Raw genomic sequence first — 21,102 nt, forward strand, 5'->3', positions numbered from 1 at the left:
CGAGGCAATACTGGCCCGATGGCTACCACTAGAAGACACATTCAAGAAAAACAAACTCGCTAGAGAAAATTTTCATAAGCTTCTGAAATTCAGGAAGTACAAGGGATAAGGTACAGCGAGTGAAATGTTATTCACGACTTGTAAACAACCAGACAGAAGTTATGAGTTGAAGAACATGACAGAGAAGCAGTAGAGGAAGGCAGGAGACAGGGTTGTAGCTTATTCCCGGTATTACTCAACCTGTGCGTAAGGCAAGCAGTAATGGAAATTTAGGAGAAATTTGGAAAGCTGAAGGTTACATTGTAATTATGACAGAGACGGCAAAGGACGTGAAAGATCAGTTGAACGAAGTCGCTAGTGTCTTGAAACAATATCAAAATATGAATATCAGTAAAACAAGGATAATGGAATGTAGTGGAAGCTCCACGACTGCTGGTCCCAAGTCCGGGGCCTCATTTCGCAAGTGATGAGGAAGGAGGAGGAGGAGGAGTAGTAGTAGTAGTAGTAGTAGTAGTAGTAGTAGTAGTAACACCTCGTTAAAAAACCTGGGTCCATCTGGCTCCAGATGGTAGCACCCTGTAAGGGCCCCTGCGTAGGGTTACTAGGTGAAACCTGGTCAACGGTCTCGAAGACGGAAGAGTAAGTTCAGATTCCTAACGGCGGAGATAGCGGAAGAACTACCTCCAGGATTCACAATCTTGGTTGAATTTTTTTGTGGCCTTTGGATCACACCCAAAATAACTTTCATCAATCATGAAAGTGTGTGATGTAAACTACACTCCTGGAAATTGAAATAAGAACACCGTGAATTCATTGTCCCAGGAAGGGGAAACTTTATTGACACATTCCTGGGGTCAGATACATCACATGATCACACTGACAGAACCACAGGCACATAGACACAGGCAACAGAGCATGCACAATGTCGGCACTAGTACAGTGTATATCCACCTTTCGCAGCAATGCAGGCTGCTATTCTCCCATGGAGACGATCGTAGAGATGCTGGATGTAGTCCTGTGGAACGGTTTGCCATGCCATTTCCACCTGGCGCCTCAGTTGGACCAGCGTTCGTGCTGGACGTGCAGACCGCGTGAGACGACGCTTCATCCAGTCCCAAACATGCTCAATGGGGGACAGATCCGGAGATCTTGCTGGCCAGGGTAGTTGACTTACACCTTCTAGAGCACGTTGGGTGGCACGGGATACATGCGGACGTGCATTGTCCTGTTGGAACAGCAAGTTCCCTTGCCGGTCTAGGAATGGTAGAACGATGGGTTCGATGACGGTTTGGATGTACCGTGCACTATTCAGTGTCCCCTCGACGATCACCAGTGGTGTACGGCCAGTGTAGGAGATTGCTCCCCACACCATGATGCCGGGTGTTGGCCCTGTGTGCCTCGGTCGTATGCAGTCCTGATTGTGGCGCTCACCTGCACGGCGCCAAACACGCATACGACCATCATTGGCACCAAGGCAGAAGCGACTCTCATCGCTGAAGACGACACGTCTCCATTCGTCCTTCCATTCACGCCTGTCGCGACACCACTGGAGGCGGGCTGCACGATGTTGGGGCGTGAGCGGGAGACGGCCTAACGGTGTGCGGGACCGTAGCCCAGCTTCATGGAGACGGTTGCGAATGGTCCTCGCCGATACCCCAGGAGCAACAGTGTCCCTAATTTGCTGGAAAGTGGCGGTGCGGTCCCCTACGGGACTGCGCAGGATCCTACGGTCTTGGCGTGCATCCGTGCGTCGCTGCGGTCCGGTCCCAGGTCGACGGGCACGTGCACCTTCCGCCGACCACTGGCGACAACATCGATGTACTGTGGAGACCTCACGCCCCACGTGTTGAGCAATTCGGCGGTACGTCCACCCGGCCTCCCGCATGCCCACTATACGCCCTCGCTCAAAGTCCGTCAACTGCACATACGGTTCACGTCCACGCTGTCGCGGCATGCTACCAGTGTTAAAGACTGCGATGGAGCTCCGTATGCCACGGCAAACTGGCTGACACTGACGGCGGCGGTGCACAAATGCTGCGCAGCTAGCGCCATTCGACGGCCAACACCGCGGTTCCTGGTGTGTCCGCTGTGCCGTGCGTGTGATCATTGCTTGTACAGCCCTCTCGCAGTGTCCGGAGCAAGTATGGTGGGTCTGACACACCGGTGTCAATGTGTTCTTTTTTCCATTTCCAGGAGTGTATTTTACCCCAGGTGGACGATCCACCGTACATCAGCAGACATTCGGATTCTGGAGAGTCTGCAACATTGTACAAAGACAAGTCGGAGTGTCTTGGAATCTCCTCCAAATTTCAACATAGACAATCAACGTACCTAGCAACTTTCAATGGAAACTCATTGTTGAAAACCGGAAAACTAAAACATCTGACAGATATGCTAAAGAACCCCAACGTACTTATAACAGCCGTTCAAGAAACACGATACATGGATACAGATGCCTTCGATTCCGAAGGTTTTAGGATCTACAGAGGTAAAGTGGGACCGAGAGTAATGAAAAATGTACCACACCTTGCAACAGCCTTTATAATCAACAAACAAATCTTCAGCTTAATAGTTGACTTTGATTCCCAATCAGAAAGAATCTCAAGTCTTACATTCACAAGCACAAACAAAATCTACACAATTATCAATTCACATGCCCCTATAATTGAGGATAACAGGAAAAACAAAGAAAAAGTGGAGGACTTTTGGAATCATCTAAATGACATTATTCAGAAAATTCCAGGTAAAAACATCATCATTCTTTTTGGAGATTTTAATGCACAGATTGGTAAAGAAAAAAGATATAAGAAAATAATTGGAGACTATCCTGCACACAAGAGAACAAACAGAAATGGTGTAAGGTTAATAGAACTTTGCCAAGCACACAATTTAATTCTTAAATCCACAGCTTTCAAGAAACTAACACGAAGACAAAAGACATGGATATCCCCAAATCCTAGCATTGGGGAATTTCAACTTGATCATGTGGCAACCCAGAAGGTTTCTAGCAAAGAAATCATGAATGTTAGGGTACTCAGGGGTGCAAACTTGGATTCAGACCACTACCTTTCTAAAATTAAGTTCAAAGTCATCCCAAACAGGAAACGCAGCATGAAACAAATTAAGGGTCGGAAGTATAGCACAGAAAAGAAATTAAAATCAGATGAATTCACAAAAGCAACCGAAACCATTCAGACACAAAGCTGGGGGGATATCAAGGAAAAACTCATTACTACAGCCGAACGGATAGCACCTAACAGAAAAAGTAGAAAACATGCCTGGTGGTCGCTGGAATGTGATGCCCTCATTGAAACAAGAAAACAGGCATGGCAAAACTGGCAGTCACAGAAAACAGAAGAAAGCAGATTGAATTTCATAACAGTTAGAAAACTGGTAGATAAAAATATAAAAAGGATTAAGAAGACACATGAAAACAAAACTATTCGCCAAATTGATGAAGAATTTGCTAAAAACAACTCAAGGAGCTTTTATAGAACTTTCAAACAAAGGTTATCAAGATACAAAGCACCCACCCTCCAATTTAGAGATGTAAATGGGACCATCGCTCACAATAACACGGAAAATTGATAAATACTAGCAGGCTACTTTGAGAAACTCTTGAATTGTGAACTCATCCTCCAAAAATTTGAATCCATCCCAAATAACCGTGAGAAGCCGGATTCAGAACCACCGACGACTGAAGAACTACAGAAGGTTATTTCAGAACTTAAAAACAACAATGCGTCCGGAGAAAACCAAATAGTGGCCGAACTATGGAAAAAGGCTGACAAAAATGCAGTTACATCCATTAAGTGTGTTTTCGATAAAATCTGGAAAGAAGAAGAGATCCCTGCAGAATGAAGAACAGTTCTCATCCACCCTATCCACAAGAAAGGTTTGAAGACAGACCCCAACAATTACAGAGGAATGTCACTGCTTGATATAACGTACAAGAGTCTTTCTAAAGTCCTTTTGACAGGGCAGAGCCGCAATTGGACCCGCAAGTCGGGGAATACGAGGGAGGTTTTAGAAAGGGTAGATCATGTTCGGAACAAATACTAAACCTCAAATACATTATGTCATACCAAAAATCAAGGGCAAAGACATACGTAATCTCCTTCATTGCTTTCAAAAAAGTATACGATTCGATTGATAGAGAATCTCTATTACCAGTCCTGGAAGAAATGGGTTTGGATAAGAAATCAACTAACATAAAAGCGACCCTTACAAATACATTTTCGAAAGTTAAATTTATGGGCAAATTATCGGAATCCTTTGAAATAAAAACGGGAGTACGACAGGGGGATGGGCTCTCACCTTTGCTGTTCAATTGTGCGCTTGAGAAAGTAGTCAGAGAATGGAACACAAGTGTTAAGAGTGGTATAAGACTGGGTTGCAAAAGGAAGAACCTTAAAATAAATTGCATTGCTTTTGCAGATGTTATGGCCCTGTTTGCTGAAACAATGAAAGAAGCACGGGAGCAAATCCTTGAACTAAAGAAACAAGCAGCTAAAATAGGTCTTCATATCTCCTTCGAAAAAACTAAGATATTGACAAACATCAAGCACTCGCGTAAATACCTCAAAGTTCAAGAACAGAAGATCGAAATAGTAAAAGAATTCAAATATCTCGGAGAATGGATTTGTTGGAATGCTGGGGAAAGCAAAGCAATGGAATCCAGAAAAAATAAACTTGAATTGGCCTTCCAACTAACAAAAAATACATACAACAAAAAATCCCTTTCATGGGGGTCCAAAATTACACATTACAAGACAGTGATTAAGCCAGAAGCACTGTATGCAGCAGAAACACTTAACATGAATTTCAAAGGCCAAAGGGAGAAAATTGAGCTGAAGGAAAGAAAAAGTTTAAGAAAAATCATAGGAACAAAATTTCAAGACAATAAAATTATATACATCAAAAATGAAACACACTACAAGAAAATTGAAAAACTTTTAGATACTATGCGGAAAAGGAGGATAAATTTTTATGGTCATATTCTCAGAATGAATTCCAACAGATTACCTAAACAAATCTTTGACTTCTTCCGTAACCGCTAAACGAAACCCAACTGGTTTAAAGAAACTGAGAAAGACCTAGTAGAATTAGAGATTTCAGAAAATTCACTTATTGATCGAACAGCTAAATTAATTACTAAAGATGAAAAAATAAGGTTCCAACACAAATCTACACAAAAGTCCAAACCCTTCATCTCGGAAGAAGAGAGGAGAAGAAAATCAGAAAGAATGAAGAAATACTGGGCCCTAAGAAAAGAACAACACACAAAGGAATGATTGATCCAGCATACCCCAAAGAGGGTGAAACGAAAGAAGAAGAGGGAGAAGAAGAAGAATGTAGTGGAATTACTTTAGGTGATCCTGAGTAAGTTAGATCAGAAAATGAAGCACTGTAAGTAGGAGGTGAGTTTTGCTATTTGGACGTTAAAATAAGTAATGGCCGATGTAGAAAGGGTATAAAATATATACTGGCAGTATTTATTTATTTGTCTATTTATTCCTCTGAATTACAGTCTATTACCTGAAAAGCAAAAATTTGCCATACAAATCACACTTTCTTGTATAATAATAAATCTACATACTAACTGTGATTCTTGAGTTTCTCCCGGCGTATTTGATAGTCAAAATATCCACGGGTGTGCTGCCGGTCTATAGTGTCCAACGGGCACAATATTTCGGCGATCATACATGTCGCCATCATCAGGTGAACTGACGGACTGAGCTCCTGTGAACGTGCCGGCACGGAGATCCGTACGCTATGGCTGCTCAGAGGGAACTGGGTTCGTTCGCGGCGGCGGCCGATTTAAATACCCTCCGCCCGCGGCGCGCTCCCTCCGCCGTCCGCGCCCCGCGCCACGGTCGTGCAGTGGAACAGATTGCGACGGCGTCTGAGATGACGTCGGAGTGATGGCTCTGTCCGCCGTGGTCGTCACAACTATACGTTTGCTCGATTTACTCTTGATTAACCCGATCGCTGGTTCCCAAGCCTTGCTAAGATTATAGCCACAGTCACGGTTTATGAGGTCGTCATTGGTGCGAATTTCGATGGCCTCTCTAACAACGCTGTCCCAGTATCTCGAAGTCTGTACCAGAATCCTCGTGCGGTCATATTCCATGGCGTGATTTTCCGACAAACAATGTTCAGCGACCGCCGACTTGCTCGGATACATCAGGCGAGTGTGCCTCTGGTGTTCACGGCATCGATCCTCGACGGTACGCATCGTCTGACCAATATACGACTTGCCACATTGACACGGAATCTGGTACACGCCGGCCTTCCTCAAACCGAGGTCATCTTTGGCGCTCCCCACCAGTGCACGAGTTTTATTTGGAGGACAAAACACAGTTCCGACCCGGTGTTTCTTCAGAATGCGAGCGATTTTCCCCGAGAGTGCGCCTGTGTATGGAATAAATGCAGTGCCTACCTCCTCCCTCGTGACTTCATCCATCTCAAGAGGTTGTGCTGCAGTGGTTGGGCGGAGAGCACGTTGAATCTGCCACTCTGAGTACCCATTTTTTCGAAATACAGTTCTCAGATGTTCCAATTCCTGGGGTAGACTCTCTGCGTCAGAGATAGTGCGCGCCCTATGTACTAGAGTTTTAAGTACCCCATTCCTCTGTGAAGGGTGGTGGCAGCTGTCTGCGTGCAAATACTGATCAGTGTGCGTAGTCTTCCGATACACCCCATGACCTAGGGTGCCGTCAGCCCTTCTCTTGACCAAGACGTCAAGGAAAGGTAATTTACCCTTTGTTTCAGTCTCCATAGTGAATTTGATGTTGGGGTGTATGGAGTTTAGATGTGTAAGGAAGTCAAAGAGTTTATCCATACCATGTGGCCAGATGACGAACGTGTCGTCCACGTAACGGAAAAAGCAAGTAGGTTTCCATACCCGCCGCCGCGAACGAACCCAGTTCCCTCTGAGCAGCCATAGCGTACGGATCTCCGTGCCGGCACGTTCACAGGAGCTCAGTCCGTCAGTTCACCTGATGATGGCGACATGTATGATCGCCGAAATATTGTGCCCGTTGGACACTATAGACCGGCAGCACACCCGTGGATATTTTGACTACATACTAACTGTTCATTCCTGATACTTAATTTTTTAATACTAAACTATTTCTGGTACTACAAAACTACAATAAAACAGTTAACCAGTTCGCGAACTACTAATACTACTGTTTGCACTAAAGAATTTTTTTAATTTCTAATTTTTAGTTTTATTTGCATTTCATCTGTAGATGTTTGTTTCCGCTACTGAATCAGCCCTCATACTACCCCGGTCAACAGCCATAGTCTGCCGAATTCCTTGGGCGTCGGACAGACATCGGCAGAATTTCTACACTCATGCTCATAAATTAAGGATAATGCTGATATATGGTGGAACAACGCTCTGGTGGGCGATTTGCGGTTTTAAATCACCTCGGGGTATCACCATGCGGTGCATTTGACCTGCGGTCGTCGCACAGTGGCGCTGGCAGCAGTCCACACACGCAGAGGTGTGTTGGTGCATGTCAGAGTACGGTGCAGCCAGTAAGTGTGCAGACGTTTTCAGAAATGCTATTGGTGACTGGGTGTTGAAAATGGCTCAAAGAACACATATTGATGACGTTATGAGGGGTAGAATACTAGCGCCACTGGAGGTTGGTCAAACACAGCAGATAGTAGCAAGGGCCCTCCGTGTGCCACAAAGTGTGATCTCAGGGTTATAGCAACGATTTCAGGAGAGAGGAAACGTGTCCAGGCGCTACAGTACGGGACGTCCACAGTGTACAACACCACAAGAATACAGATATCTCACCATCAGTGTCCGCAGACGGCCACGGAGTACTGCATGTAGCCTTGCTCGGGGCCTTACTGCAGCCACTGGAACATTTCTCTCCAGACACACAGTCTACAACGATTGAACAGACACGGCTTATTCGCCCAGAGACGTGCAAGATACATTCCACTGACCCCTGGTCGCAGGAGAGCTCGTAAAGCCTGGTGTCAAGAACACAGTACATGGTCATTGGCACAGTGGTCCGAGGTTATGTTCACGGAAGAGTCCAGGTATAGTCAGAACAGTGATTCTCGCCGGGTTCTCATCTGGCGTGAACCAGGAACCAGACACCAACCCCTTAATGTCCTTGAAAGCGACCTATATGGAGGTTGTGGTTTGATGGTGTGGGGTGTGATTATGATTGGTGCACGTACACCCCTGCATGTCTTGTAGGCGCAGCTAGTTCTAAGTTCTAGGATACTGATGACCTCTGATGTTAAGTCCCATAGTGCTCAGAGCCATTTTTGAACAATATTGTGGCTCATAGTAATTGTTGAAAGTAACGACCGCCAGTCTCAATGCTTACGTGGCAATGGCGCATGAAGTTCTACGGCACTCTCTCAAAGATCACAGGCACCTCGGATCCTAGCAAGCAGATCTTCATCCGTTTCTACAGGGGTTGCATGCACCAACGTCTTTATGTAATTCCAGAGGAAAAATTCCAGAGGCGCGTGATCAGGCAGTCGCGTTGGCCATGTGACACGGCCTCCACTTCCACGTCCAGCTCGCGGACATAAACATCGAAGTAGGCTTGTGCACCGTCATGTTGAAACCACACCCTTTCACGGAAACAAGGGGTACAGTCTCAAAGAACTGTGGAAGTACATCTCACAGGAACACTAGGTAACACGGACCTGTCAAACGAGGAGGCAGCAAATAAAGTCCTGTTAAGATGGTATTGGACAAGGTCCACCCGTGCATTGACAAGAGAATCATTACTGGTGTCCACCGATGTGGTTGGCCTGGGGATTGTCCTCACTCGAGACATGGCTGTCGTGGTAGTTGAAGACACCATCAAGGCTAAATGATGCCTCATCTATGTAAGTTCGGTACTACACTACCGTGGTGTATAATCCACTGACAGAGGTTAACGTGGGGCTGAAGCACCGTTGGCACCAGTGCTTGCATACGTTCTCTACGCCAGAGATGAACCGATATTTCTTCAGTACTTTACACACACTATCCTTCAAAAAATGAGCGTTTCATGGGCAAGTTGATAGGTGCTTATGTGGTTGGCTACACGATCCGGTACCATCTCCGAAAGTCTGGTGTTTGGACATGTCTTTGGCAGAAACCTTGGCCAGCTCTCTGTGGCGTGAACGACCCCGTCTCTCGTTAAATTGGCATCCACGGAGATAAACTACTTCCTATTAACTTGCCATCTGTTGGCAATGTTCTGTAAACCCGTGCTCCTTTACAGGCACTACATCCTGGGCAAGTTGATAGGTGCTTATGTGGTTGGCTACACGATCCGGTACCATCTCCGAAAGTCTGGTGTTTGGACATGTCTTTGGCAGAAACCTTGGCCAGCTCTCTGTGGCGTGAACGACCCCGTCTCTCGTTAAATTGGCATCCACGGAGATAAACTACTTCCTATTAACTTGCCATCTGTTGGCAATGTTCTGTAAACGCGTGCTCCTTTACAGGCACTACATCCTGCCGCATCATTAATGAAAAGCATGTCTGCCAACTCCCATGACGACTTACGTTCCATCTTTGACTACGCGTCTCCCACAGAACTAAATCTCACAGGAACACGTCACAGGCTGTCTCACGCAATGGAGGACTGACACCAGGGATAGTGGTGTGCGTGCGGCGCACGTTACCGCGCCGGTGCGTTGCGTGCTGTTGCCACATGACACGCGTGCTATGGGCTAAGTTGTGTACGGTATGTCTGTTTGGTTCAAATGGTTCAAATGGCTCTGAGCACTATGGGACTCAACTGCTGAGGTCATTAGTCGCCTAGAACTTAGAACTAGTTAAACCTAACTAACCTAAGGACATCACAAACATCCATGCCCGAGGCAGGATTCGAACCTGCGACCGTAGCGATCTTGCGGTTCCAGACTGCAGCGCCTTTAACCGCACGGCCACTTCGGCCGGCTGTCTGTTTGGTGGTCAGAGATTTAACCTGCTTGTCACCTGTCGTCTGTTCCAGTGTAAAACAGACACCCGGTACATTTGTGATAAGTGTGGAAGTACTGCATGCACCATTGCAATACTAGGTCTGTTCAATAAACTATTGGCCATTAAAATTGCTACACCAAGAAGAAATGCAGATGATAATCGGGTATTCATTGCAGAAATATATTATACTAGAACTGACATGTGATTACATTTTCACACAATTTGGGTGTACAGATCCTGAGAAATCAGTACCCAGAACAACCACCTCTGGCCGTAATAACGGCCTTGATACGCCTGGGCATTGGTCAAACAGAGCTTCGATGGCGTGTATAGGTACAGCTGCTCATGCAGCTTCAACACGATACCACAGTTCATCAACAGTAGTGACTGGCGTATTGTGACGAGCCAGTTGCTCGGCCACCATTGACCAGACGTTTTCAATTGGTGAGAGATCTGGAGAATGTGCTGGCCAGGGCAGCAGTCGAACATTTTCCGTACCCATGCGGTCGTGCATTATCCAGCTGAAATGTAGGGTTTCGCAGGAATCGAATAGAGGGTAGAGCCACGGGTCTTAACACATCTTAAATGTGACGTCCACTGTTCAAAGTGCCGTCAATGCGAACAAGAGGTGACCGAGATGCGCAACCAATGACACCCCATACCATCATGCCGGGTGATACGCCAGTATGGCGATGACGAGTACACGCTTCCAATGTGCGTTCACCGCGATGTCGCCAAACACGGATGCGACCATCATGATGCTGTAAACAGAATCTGGATTCATCCGAATAAATGACGTTTTGCCAATCGTGCACGCAGATTCGTCGTTGAGTACACCATAGCAGGCGGTCCTGTCTGTGATGCAGCGTCAAGGGTAACCGCAGCCACGGTCTCCAAGCTGATAGTCCATGCTGCTGCAAACGTCGTCGAACTGTTCGTGCAGATGGTTGTTGTCTTGCAAACGTCCCCATCTGCTGACTCAGGGATCGAGACGTGGCTGCAGGATCCGTTACAGCCATGCGGATAAGATGCCTGTCATGTCGACTGCTAGTGATACGAGGCGGTTGGGATCCAGCACAGCGTTCCGTATTACCCTCCTGAACCCACCGGTTGCATATTCTGCTAACAGTCATTGGATCTCGACCAACGCGAGCTATTGGTGAATTGCGAATTTGCTGCACGAATGCGTGAGGATTCTCTACCGCCCAGATTCGCACATTGTGTCCGTTCACTTCACCATTAAGAAAAAATGTTGCTTCATCACTGAAAACAAGTTTCGCACTGAACGCATCCTCTTCCATGAGCTGTTGCAACCGCGCCGAAAATTCAAAGCGTTTGACTTTGTCATCGGGTGTCAGGGCTTGTAGCAATTGTAAACGGTAAGGTTTCTACTTTAGCCTTTGCCGTAAGATTTTCCAAACCGTCGGCTGTGGTACGTTTAGCTCCCTGCTTGCTTTATTCGTCGACTTCCGCGGGCTACGCGTGAAACTTGCCCGCACGCGTTCAACCGTTTCTTCGCTCACTGCAGGCCGACCGTTGATTTCCCCTTACAGAGGCATCCAGAAGCTTTAAACTGCGCATACCATCGCCGAATGGAGTTAGCAGTTGGTGGATCTTTGTTGAACTTCGTCCTGAAGTGTCGTTGCACTGTTATGACTGACTGATGTGAGTGCATTTCAAGCACGACATACGCTTTCTCGGCTCCTGTCGCCATTTTGTCTCACTGCGCTCTGGCGGCAGAAACCTCAAGTGCGGCTTCAGCCGAACAAAACTTTATGAGTTTTTCATCGTATCTGTAGTGTGTCGTGACCATATGTCAATGAATGGAGCTACAGTGAATTTATGAAATCGCTTCAATCATTTGTAATAGCCCTGTACAAGAAGTTGGTGCTCATATGGAGGCATATAGACAGTATTTCTCTCGCTCTGTTTGTGAGTAGAACAGCAAAGGAATTGACTAGCAATGCTACAGGTACACTCCGCCACGCTTGCAGAGTATGTGTGCAGATGAAGATATAAAAAAAATGTCAAACTCAGGAATGACACTCATTACTGATCAGTAAAACTGATTCCGTTTCAGAAAGGACTGAATAATGCAGATGATGAAACTTTCGTCACTTATGTGATAAACCTCAGAGATAAAGGTAAAGCTGCCAGCAAGATGAAGACTAGTAGGAGCACACGGCCCTTTACTGGGCACGGTTCTACCGACGCTCACATACTCAGCCAGTTGCAGGAGGACCTATAGTGTACTTCGAGCCTCGTTGCAATTTGCCTTTCTTCCCATATACATAACATTGCCAAACGTGACAGAAATCATGTGCCAAGAGGATGTAGGAGGAACTGTGGACTGAACCCCGAACCTGAAGGCTTGAATTCTGACAGACATCCAATTAAACGCCTACATATAGGAAAAATTAATTTCAGAAGGGAAAGTTAAAAATGTATCCTCTTAATTCCTCCTCCTCCAGTACTAGAACTTAATTGTTACACAGTTACTGGCACAAAGGACTTACACGTACACATCATTTGCTAACCCACGTGTATTTAGTGTCTACATCTACCTCTACACTCTGCAAGCCTCCATACGAAGTGGGGGCGCAAGATGCTTCTGACATAATTACTATCCTTCCCTTTCCATGTACCATGCGAGAGCAGGATGTGTGGCAAGAACGAGTGTCGATAAACTTTCGTATGCGCTGTACTTCCTCTGTTTTTGCGGTGCATTACTTTCTGGTTGAGTTGGGTTGGGTTGTTTGGGGAAGGAGACCAGACAGCGAGGTCATCGGTCTCATCGGATTAGGGAAGGAAGTCGGCCGTGCCCTTTCAAAGGAACCATCCCGGCATTTGCCTGGAGCGATTTAGGAAAATCACGGAAAACCTAACACAGGATGGCCGGACGCGGGATTGAACCGTCGTCCTCTCGAATGCGAGTCCAGTGTCTGACCACTGTGCCACCTCGCTCGAACACTGTACACTACGTAACAGCCGGCCGCTGTAGCCGAGCGGTTCTAGGCGCTTCCACGCGGCTGCTACGGTCGCGGGTTCGAATTCTGCCTCGGGCATGGATGTGTGTCATGTCCTTAGGTTAGTTAGGTTTACTTAGATCTAAGTCTAGGGGACTGATTACCTCAGATGTTAAGTCCCATAGTGCTTAAAGCCATTTGAACCAGTTTTTTCAACACTACGTAACAACAATGTAAGTGTTCAAAGCGACGACCGCCGGCGTCAATGCATGTACGAGGTCTGTTCAAACAATTCCGGAACATTCGCAATTTGGCGCCAGCAGTGCGTTGGAGCGAAATGCGATTTGCATCCCTGAATTTAACGTGTAACAGCTGGAAGTTTCACTGTTGTACGTCTGTTATTGTTCAGTGCTGTATTAAGTAGATCGTTGTGTCGGACAGTTTGCGAATTTCGAGATGGCAGAGTTACAACAGCAACGTGTCTGCATTCAATTTTTTACAGAGACACACAAATAATGCAGGTAGCCTACGGTGATTAATGCTTAAGCTATTCTCAGTGTTACGAATGGTTCACGCGGTTTAAAAGTGGCAGGACGGAAGATGACCCTTATTCAAACGCCCCTCGACACCTACCTTCATGTCACGAACATCGACGAAATTGTGCTTGCCAAACAAAGAGTGAGTGTCCGAGATATTGCAGAAGAATTTAACATTTCAGTTGGATCATGTCGTGATATTCTGACACAGCACCTTGGAATGGATCGTGTTGCCGTCAAGTTTTTCCTACGGCTCATTAGACAAGAACAGAAAGACCTTCGCCTCGCAATTTGTGAAGAGCTTTTGGACCGTGCAAATGAGAACGAATGTTCCTTAAGAGAACCGTTCGTAATAATAAGACCAAGGTTCAGTCTTCGTAATGGGTCGGCAAAGGTTCTCAAAGACCAAAAGAATCTCGTCAGGTCTGGTCAAATGTCAAAGCCATACTGAAATTCGAAGGATTATTTCATCATGAATTCGTGCCACAGGGACATACTTACGAGGGTAATCCCAAAAGTCAGGTCTTCTATTTTTTTATAAGTACAGAACTCTGTTTATGTGGCAGTTGGTCACACTGTTAGGAATAGTGCTTCACACGCTGTGTGTAAACATGCGCACGCCGCGCTGAGGCGCTCAGCCTTGGCTTGGCAGCCGCAGAGAATGGGACTCCCGTTGGATGTTACCGCCAAGTGAGAATTGCGCGCAGTTATTCGGTTCTTGAACGCAAAGGGCACTGCGCCGATTGAAATGCATCGCCAATTGACGGAAGTGTATGGTGACTCGTGCATGGATGTCAAAAATGTTCGTAAGTGGTGTAGAGAGTTTGCAGCCGGTCGGACCGAAATTCACGACGAACAAAGGAAAGGCAGTCCGCCAATTTCTGAGGAGACAGTGTTGAAGGTGGAGCAAAGCACGCGTGAAGATCGGCGGCTCACCCTGGACGATCCCTGCATGTTGGTTCCTGAGGTTTCCCGAACCACCACTTACAGAATTTTAACGGAAACATTGAACTACCGGAAGGTGTACGCAAGATGGGTGCCACGCATGCTGACAGGACCACATGCGGCAACGAGTTGATGCTTCCCGTGCATTTCTTCACCGCCTTGCAGCCGAGCAGGACAACTTTCTGGTCTAAATTGTCACGGGAGACAAAACCTGGGCATACCAATTTAGACCTGAGACCAAGCAACAATCGCGCCAGTGACGGTATCCTTCTTCGCCAAAGCCGCGGAAATTCAAACGAACACAGTCTGCCGGTAACGCCGGCCGGAGTGGCAGAGCGGTTCTAGGCGCTACAGTCTGGAACCGCGCTTCCGCTACGGTCGCAGGTTCGAATCCTGCCTCGGGCATGGATGTGTGTGATGTCCTTAGGTTAGTTAGGTTTAAGTAGTTCTAAGTTCTAGGGGACTGATGACCTTAGACGTTAAGTCCCATAGTGCTCAGAGCCATTTTCTGCCGGTAATGTAATGACAACAGTTTTTTGGGATCGGAAAGGGGTATTGTTGGTCGACTTCATGCCCACTGGGACCACAATTAACGCTGACATGTACTGAGAGACTCTGAAAAAACTCAAACGGGCAATTCAGAACCGGAGAAGAGGAATGTTGAGTGAGCAAGGGCACACACATTCTCCATGACAACGCTCACCCACACATCGCTCGGCAAACCGTTGCTCTCCTGCAACAGTTTCAGTGGAACATAATCACCCACCCACCCTATAGTCCTGACTTGGCGCCCAGTGACTATCACCTGTTCCCTAGGTTAAAAGAACATTTGGCCGGAAAGCGATTCACCTCCGACGAGGAGGTGAAAGAAGAGTTTCATAACTTTCTGAACAGAATGGCGGCGAGCTGGTATGACATGGGCATACAAAAAGCGATACAGCGTCTACAAAAATGGATCGACAGAAATGGTGATTATGTCGAAAAATTGCTAAATTTTGAAGCTGTAAACTGATGTAAACAATTGTAGAAATAAACAGGTCTATGTACTTATAAACAAAATAGACCTTACTTTTGGGATTACCCTCGTAAAATCGATGGTACTATCGGGACGTATTGCGATACCTGCGAGAAAATGGTATAACCAAACGGCCTGAATTATGGTGAGGCAATTCATAGCTCTTGCATCAGGATAACGCAGCCGCACATTAATCGCCGTTGGTGCATGGCTATTGTACAAAGCACTGTGTTGCCTTATCCTCTGTACTCTCCAGACCTAGTCCGTGCGGCTATTTTTTTTTATTTTCACACCTGGAAACCCTGTTGAAAGGACGAAGATCGGCAACGATGACATAAAAGAAAATTCGCAGACGGCGCTTCGCGCGATGCAGCAAGAGGCGTACCAAGACTGCTTCCGAAACTGGAAACTGCATTGGAAGAATCTTGAAGGAGACCACGAGCAGTAAGTAAAACGTAAGTGTAGAAAAAGTTTCACACAGTTGCGTAATTTACACTACTGGCCATTAAAATCGCTACACCACAAAGATGACGTGCTACAGACACGAAATTTAACCGACAGGAAGAAAATGCTGTGATATGCAGATGATTAACTTTTCAGAGCATTCACATAAGGTTGGCGCCGGTAGCTACACCTACAACGTGCTGACATGAGGAAAGTTTCCTACCGATTTCTCATACACAAACAGCAGTTGACCGGCGTTGACTGGTGAAACGTTGTTGTGATGCCTCGTGTAAGGAGGAGAAATCCGTACCATCACGTTTCCGACTTTGATAAAGGTCGGATTGCAGCCCGTCGCGATTGCGGTTTGGAAAATCTTACGGCAAAGGCTAAAGCAGAAACCTTACCGTTTACAATTGCTACAAGCCCTGACACCCGATGACAAAGTCAAACGCTTTGAATTTTCGGCGCGGTTGCAACAGCTCATGGAAGAGGATGCGTTCAGTGCGAAACTTGTTTTCAGTGATGAAGCAACATTTTTTCTTAATGGTGAAGTGAACGGACACAATGTGCGAATCTGGGCGGTAGAGAATCCTCACGCATTCGTGCAGCAAATTCGCAATTCACCAAAAGTTAACGTGTTTTGTGCAATCTCACTGTTTAAAGTTTACGGCCCCTTTTTCTTCTGCGGAAAAAACGTTACAGGACAAGTGTATCTGGACATGCTGGAAAATTGGCTCATGCCACAACTGGAGACCGACAGCGCCGACTTCATCTTTCAACAGGATGGTGCTCCACCGCACTTCCATCACGATGTTCGGCATTTCTTAAACAGGAGATTGGAAAACCGATGGATCGGTCGTGGTGGAGATCATGATCAGCAATTCATGTCATGGCCTCCACGCTCTCCCGGCTTAACCCCATGCGATTTCTTTCTGTGGGGTTATGTGAAAGATTCAGTGTTTAAACCTCCTCTACGAAGAAACGTGCCAGAACTGCGAGCTCGAATCAACGATGCTTTCCAACTCATTGATGGCGACATGCTGCGCCGAGTGTGGGAGGAAGTTGATTATCGGCTTGATGTCTGCCGAATCACTAAAGGGGCACATGTCGAATATTTGTGAATGCCTAAAAAAACTTTTTGAGTTTTTGTATGTGTGTGCAAAGCATTGTGAAAATATCTCAAATAATAAAGTTATTGTAGAGCTGTGAAATCGCTTCAATCATTTGTAATAACCCTGTATCTTACCTTCGTGGTCCTTAAACGAAATCTACGTTGGCAGCAGTAGAATCGTTCAGCAGTCTGATTCAAATGCCGGCTCTCTAAATTTTCTCTATAGCGTTTCTCGAAAAGAACGTCGCCTTCCCTAGAGGGATTCCTATCTGAGTTCCTGAAGCATTTCTGTAACACTTAACGCGTTATTCGAACCTGTCGGTAACAAATCTAGCAGCCCGCCCCTGAACTGGTTCAATGTTTTCCATTAATCCAGCCTGGTGAGAATCCCAAACACTCGAGCAGCATACAAGAATAGGTCGCACTAGTGTTCTACATGCAGTCACCTTCATGGATGTACTAAACTTTTCTAGGATTCTCCCGACAAAGTGAAGTCAAGCATTCGCCTTTCCTACTACCAAACTCATGAGCTCGTTTTAATTATGAATGTTATAATTAGTCTGGAATTTTTATTATTTATTTACAACACAGAAGGTTTTGTTTCCATCGTACACCTTGTCCACTAAAAATGGCTGAAAGTGGAATTCAGAAACCAACTGATAGTTGGCAAACAAATGCATATTCCTGAATAAATATAGTAGAGATGGAACACGAATAGGGGCAAGTCGGCGCTGGGGAACCGTAGTCGTGAGCGAATACCGCGAAGATTGTCACTGAACGCTACTGCGCAAAGAAACCTTTCGTTCTCGAGGATGCCACCGTATAGACTGGCATGCGGAGGACCTACCTTCAATTCCCTGTACTGCCGGAGGTTTTCCGTTGGTGGAAGGACTGGAAGGGAAAGGCCTCAGCCTCATGATGCTACTTGAGGGGCAATCAGCGCCTCGTAGGACTGTACTATATGCTCTTCATGAAAACATTCTGAATAATACGACGGTTGGCCAGAAAGTAATGCACCGCATTTTTTTTTCTCAGCCGAAAACAATGCTACGTACGCGAAAAGTTACGTACGTATTATTTGAAGTCTCCTGGGTTAGCACGCCAAATTTCCATCACTTCCGGCGGATAGCGTACCTGAAGGGCAGTTTCAAAATGGCGTCTGTAGGTGATGTACAGTACAAGCAACGTGCCGTCATTGAATTGCCCACTGTAGAGAAAGAAACTGTGGGGAATATTCACAAACGCTTGTGCAAAGTCTATGGAGCATGTGCTGTCGACAGAGGTACAGTTAGTCGCTGGGCACGGAGGGTGAGGTTGGGAAGGTGGTTCGGCGGAGCTCCACGATTTGCAGCAGTCGGGGAGACCATCTACGGCTGTCATACCTGGCAAGTTACATCGAGCTTCCACTTGTTTGGGCCATTCGTGGAAGACGTTTTGACGACAGTGAATCACTGGCTCCTCCACCAGGACAAGGATTGGTACCGGCAGGGCACACACGTCCTTGTTTCGCGCTGGAGGAAGGCCGTAGAACTGGATGGAGATTACGTGGAAAAATAGGGATGAAGATAAAACACCATTCTTTCGTGTGTGTAATTCTCGTTACGTTGTTGTTGTTGTGGTCTTCAGTCCTGAGACTGGTTTGATGCAGCTCTCCATGCTACTCTATCCCGTGGAAGCTTCTTCATCTCCCAGTACCTACTGCAACCTACATCCTTCTGAATCTGCTTAGTGTATTCATCTCTTGGTCTCCCTCTACGATTTTTACCCTCCACGCTGCCCTCCGATGCTAAATTTGTGATCCCTTGATGCCTCAGGACATGTCCTACCAACCGATCCCTTCTTCTAGTCAAGTTGTGCCACAAACTTCTCTTCTCCCCAATCCTATTCAATACCTCCTCATTAGGTACGTGATCTACCCACCTTATCTTCAGCATTCTTCTGTAGCACCACATTTCGAAAGCTTCTATTCTCTTCCTGTCCAAACTGGTTATCGTCCATGTTTCACTTCCATACATGGCTACACTCCATACAAACACTTTCAGAAACGACTTCCTGACACTTAAATCTATACTCGATGTTAACAAATTTCTCTTCTTCAGAAACGATTTCCTTGCCATTGCCAGTCTACATTTTATATCCTCTCTACTTCGACCATCATCAGTTATTTTGCTCCCCAAATAGCAAAACTCCTTTACTACTTTAAGTGTCTCATTTCCTAATCTAATCCCCTCAGCATCACCCGATTTAATTTGACTACATTCCATTATCCTCGTTTTGCTTTTGTTGATGTTCATCTTATATCCTCCTTTCAAGACACTGTCCATTCCGTTCAACTGCTCTTCCAGGTCCTTTGCTGTCTCTGACAGAATTATAATGTCATCGGCGAACCTCAAAGTTTTTACTTCTTCTCCATGAATTTTAATACCTACTCCGAATTTTTCTTTTGTTTCCTTTACTGCTTGCTCAACATACAGATTGAATAACATCGGGGAGAGGCTACAACCCTGTCTCACTCCTTTCCCAACCACTGCTTCCCTTGCATGCCCCTCGACTCTTATTACTGCCATCTGGTTTCTGTACAAATTGTAAATAGACTTTCGCTCCCTGTATTTTACCACTGCCACCTTCAGAATTTGAAAGAGAGTATTCCAGTTAACGTTGTCAAAAGCTTTCTCTAAGTCTACAAATGCTAGAAACGTTACGTACAATATAGAATTGTTCGAGAAACAAATGCGGTGCATTACTTTCTGGGCACCCTCGTATCTATTGTGGACCTAACATCACCTGTTACAGTTTGACCCAAAAAGTTTGCAGTGTGCCGTGGTCTGGCCCCTGAGACACGCCCCCTACCTGCTGCTCTCGTGCTGTGTGCAGCGTGCAACATCCTGCTGGAGGGCGTGTCCGACGTGTACACGCTGCGCAACTACGGCCGGCGCGTCAACTGCACGCTCAGCACGCTGTTCCCCGCCTCGCTGAAGGTGCTCTCCCTCAGCGTGGGGCTGGCCGGCGCCGGCAGCAAGAGGAGCGGCCTCGCCGCCGCCTCCGCGGGCGCCGCGCCGCCCCCGCCGCTGGGGGCTGGCTCCGGCCTGCTCGAGATAGAGACCGGAACCATACACAGGGTGAGTCGCGACGACATTCCTACCAGTATCAATACGCTGTACAGTGCCTCGGTAAACCAAAGAGCGAGCAGCACTCGTGATGAGGAAAGTGGCCTACCTGCTGAGAATCAGCTTCGCGTCTAGAGGGCAGTCGAGCATGTGGTGATTTACAAAGGTTTTGTTCCTTTGCTTTCCTTGCATAGGTCAAATTCTATACTTACTTCCATGTATTGTTAACATACAACGAAGCCTGGCAGAATTTTTCACAGAGCATAACTTAATCATAGCTAACACTTGGTTCAAGAATCGTAAAAGAAGGTCGTATACATTGAAGAACCCTGGAGGTACTGACAGGTTTCAGATAGATTATATAATGGTAAGACAGAGATTTGGGAACCAGGTTTTAAATTATAAGACATTTCCAGGGGCAGATGTGGACTCTGACCACAATCTATTGGTTATGACCTGTAGATTAAAATTGAAGAAACTGCAAAAAGGTGGGAATTTAAGGAGATGGGACCTGGATAAACTGACTAGACCAGAGGTTGTACAGCGTTTCAGGGACAGCTTTAGGGAACGATTGACAGGAATGGGGGAAAGAAATACAGTAGAAGACGAATGGGTAGCTTTGAGGGATGAAGTAGTGAAGGCAGCAGAGGACCAAGTAGGTAAAAAGACGAGGGTTAGTAGAAATCCTTGGGTAACAGAAGAAATATTGAATTTAGTTGATGAAAGGAGAAAATATAAAAATACAGCAAGTGAAGCAGGCAAAAAGGAATACAAACGTCTCAAAAATGAGATCGACAGGACGTGCAAAATGGCTAAGCAGGGATGGCTAGAGGACAAATGTAAGGATGTAGAGGCTTACCTCACTAGGGGTAAGATAGATACTGCCTACAGGAAAATTAAAGAGACCTTTGGAGAAAAGAGAGCCACTTGTATGAATATCAAGAGCTCAGATGGAAACCCAGTTCTAAGCAAAGAAGGGAAAGCAGAAAGTTGGAAGGAGTATATAGAGGGTCT

The 21,102-nt window shown here is 46.2% G+C and overlaps 1 protein-coding gene across 1 annotated transcript in view; it reads left to right on the forward strand.

The window, feature by feature from the left end:
* The window catches only part of LOC124718977 (corticotropin-releasing factor-binding protein), a 1,088,124-nt gene that overhangs the window by 996,332 nt on the left and 70,690 nt on the right, over positions 1-21,102 (forward strand). The window contains exons 6-7 of the mRNA XM_047244648.1: positions 19,856-20,104; positions 20,736-20,743. Of these exons, the coding sequence (XP_047100604.1) occupies positions 19,856-20,104; positions 20,736-20,743 (257 nt within the window). The remainder of the gene's footprint in view (positions 1-19,855; positions 20,105-20,735; positions 20,744-21,102) is intronic.

Source organism: Schistocerca piceifrons, chromosome 10, assembly GCF_021461385.2.
Source record: "Schistocerca piceifrons isolate TAMUIC-IGC-003096 chromosome 10, iqSchPice1.1, whole genome shotgun sequence".
In the NCBI taxonomy this organism is placed as follows: Eukaryota; Metazoa; Arthropoda; class Insecta; order Orthoptera; family Acrididae; genus Schistocerca; species Schistocerca piceifrons.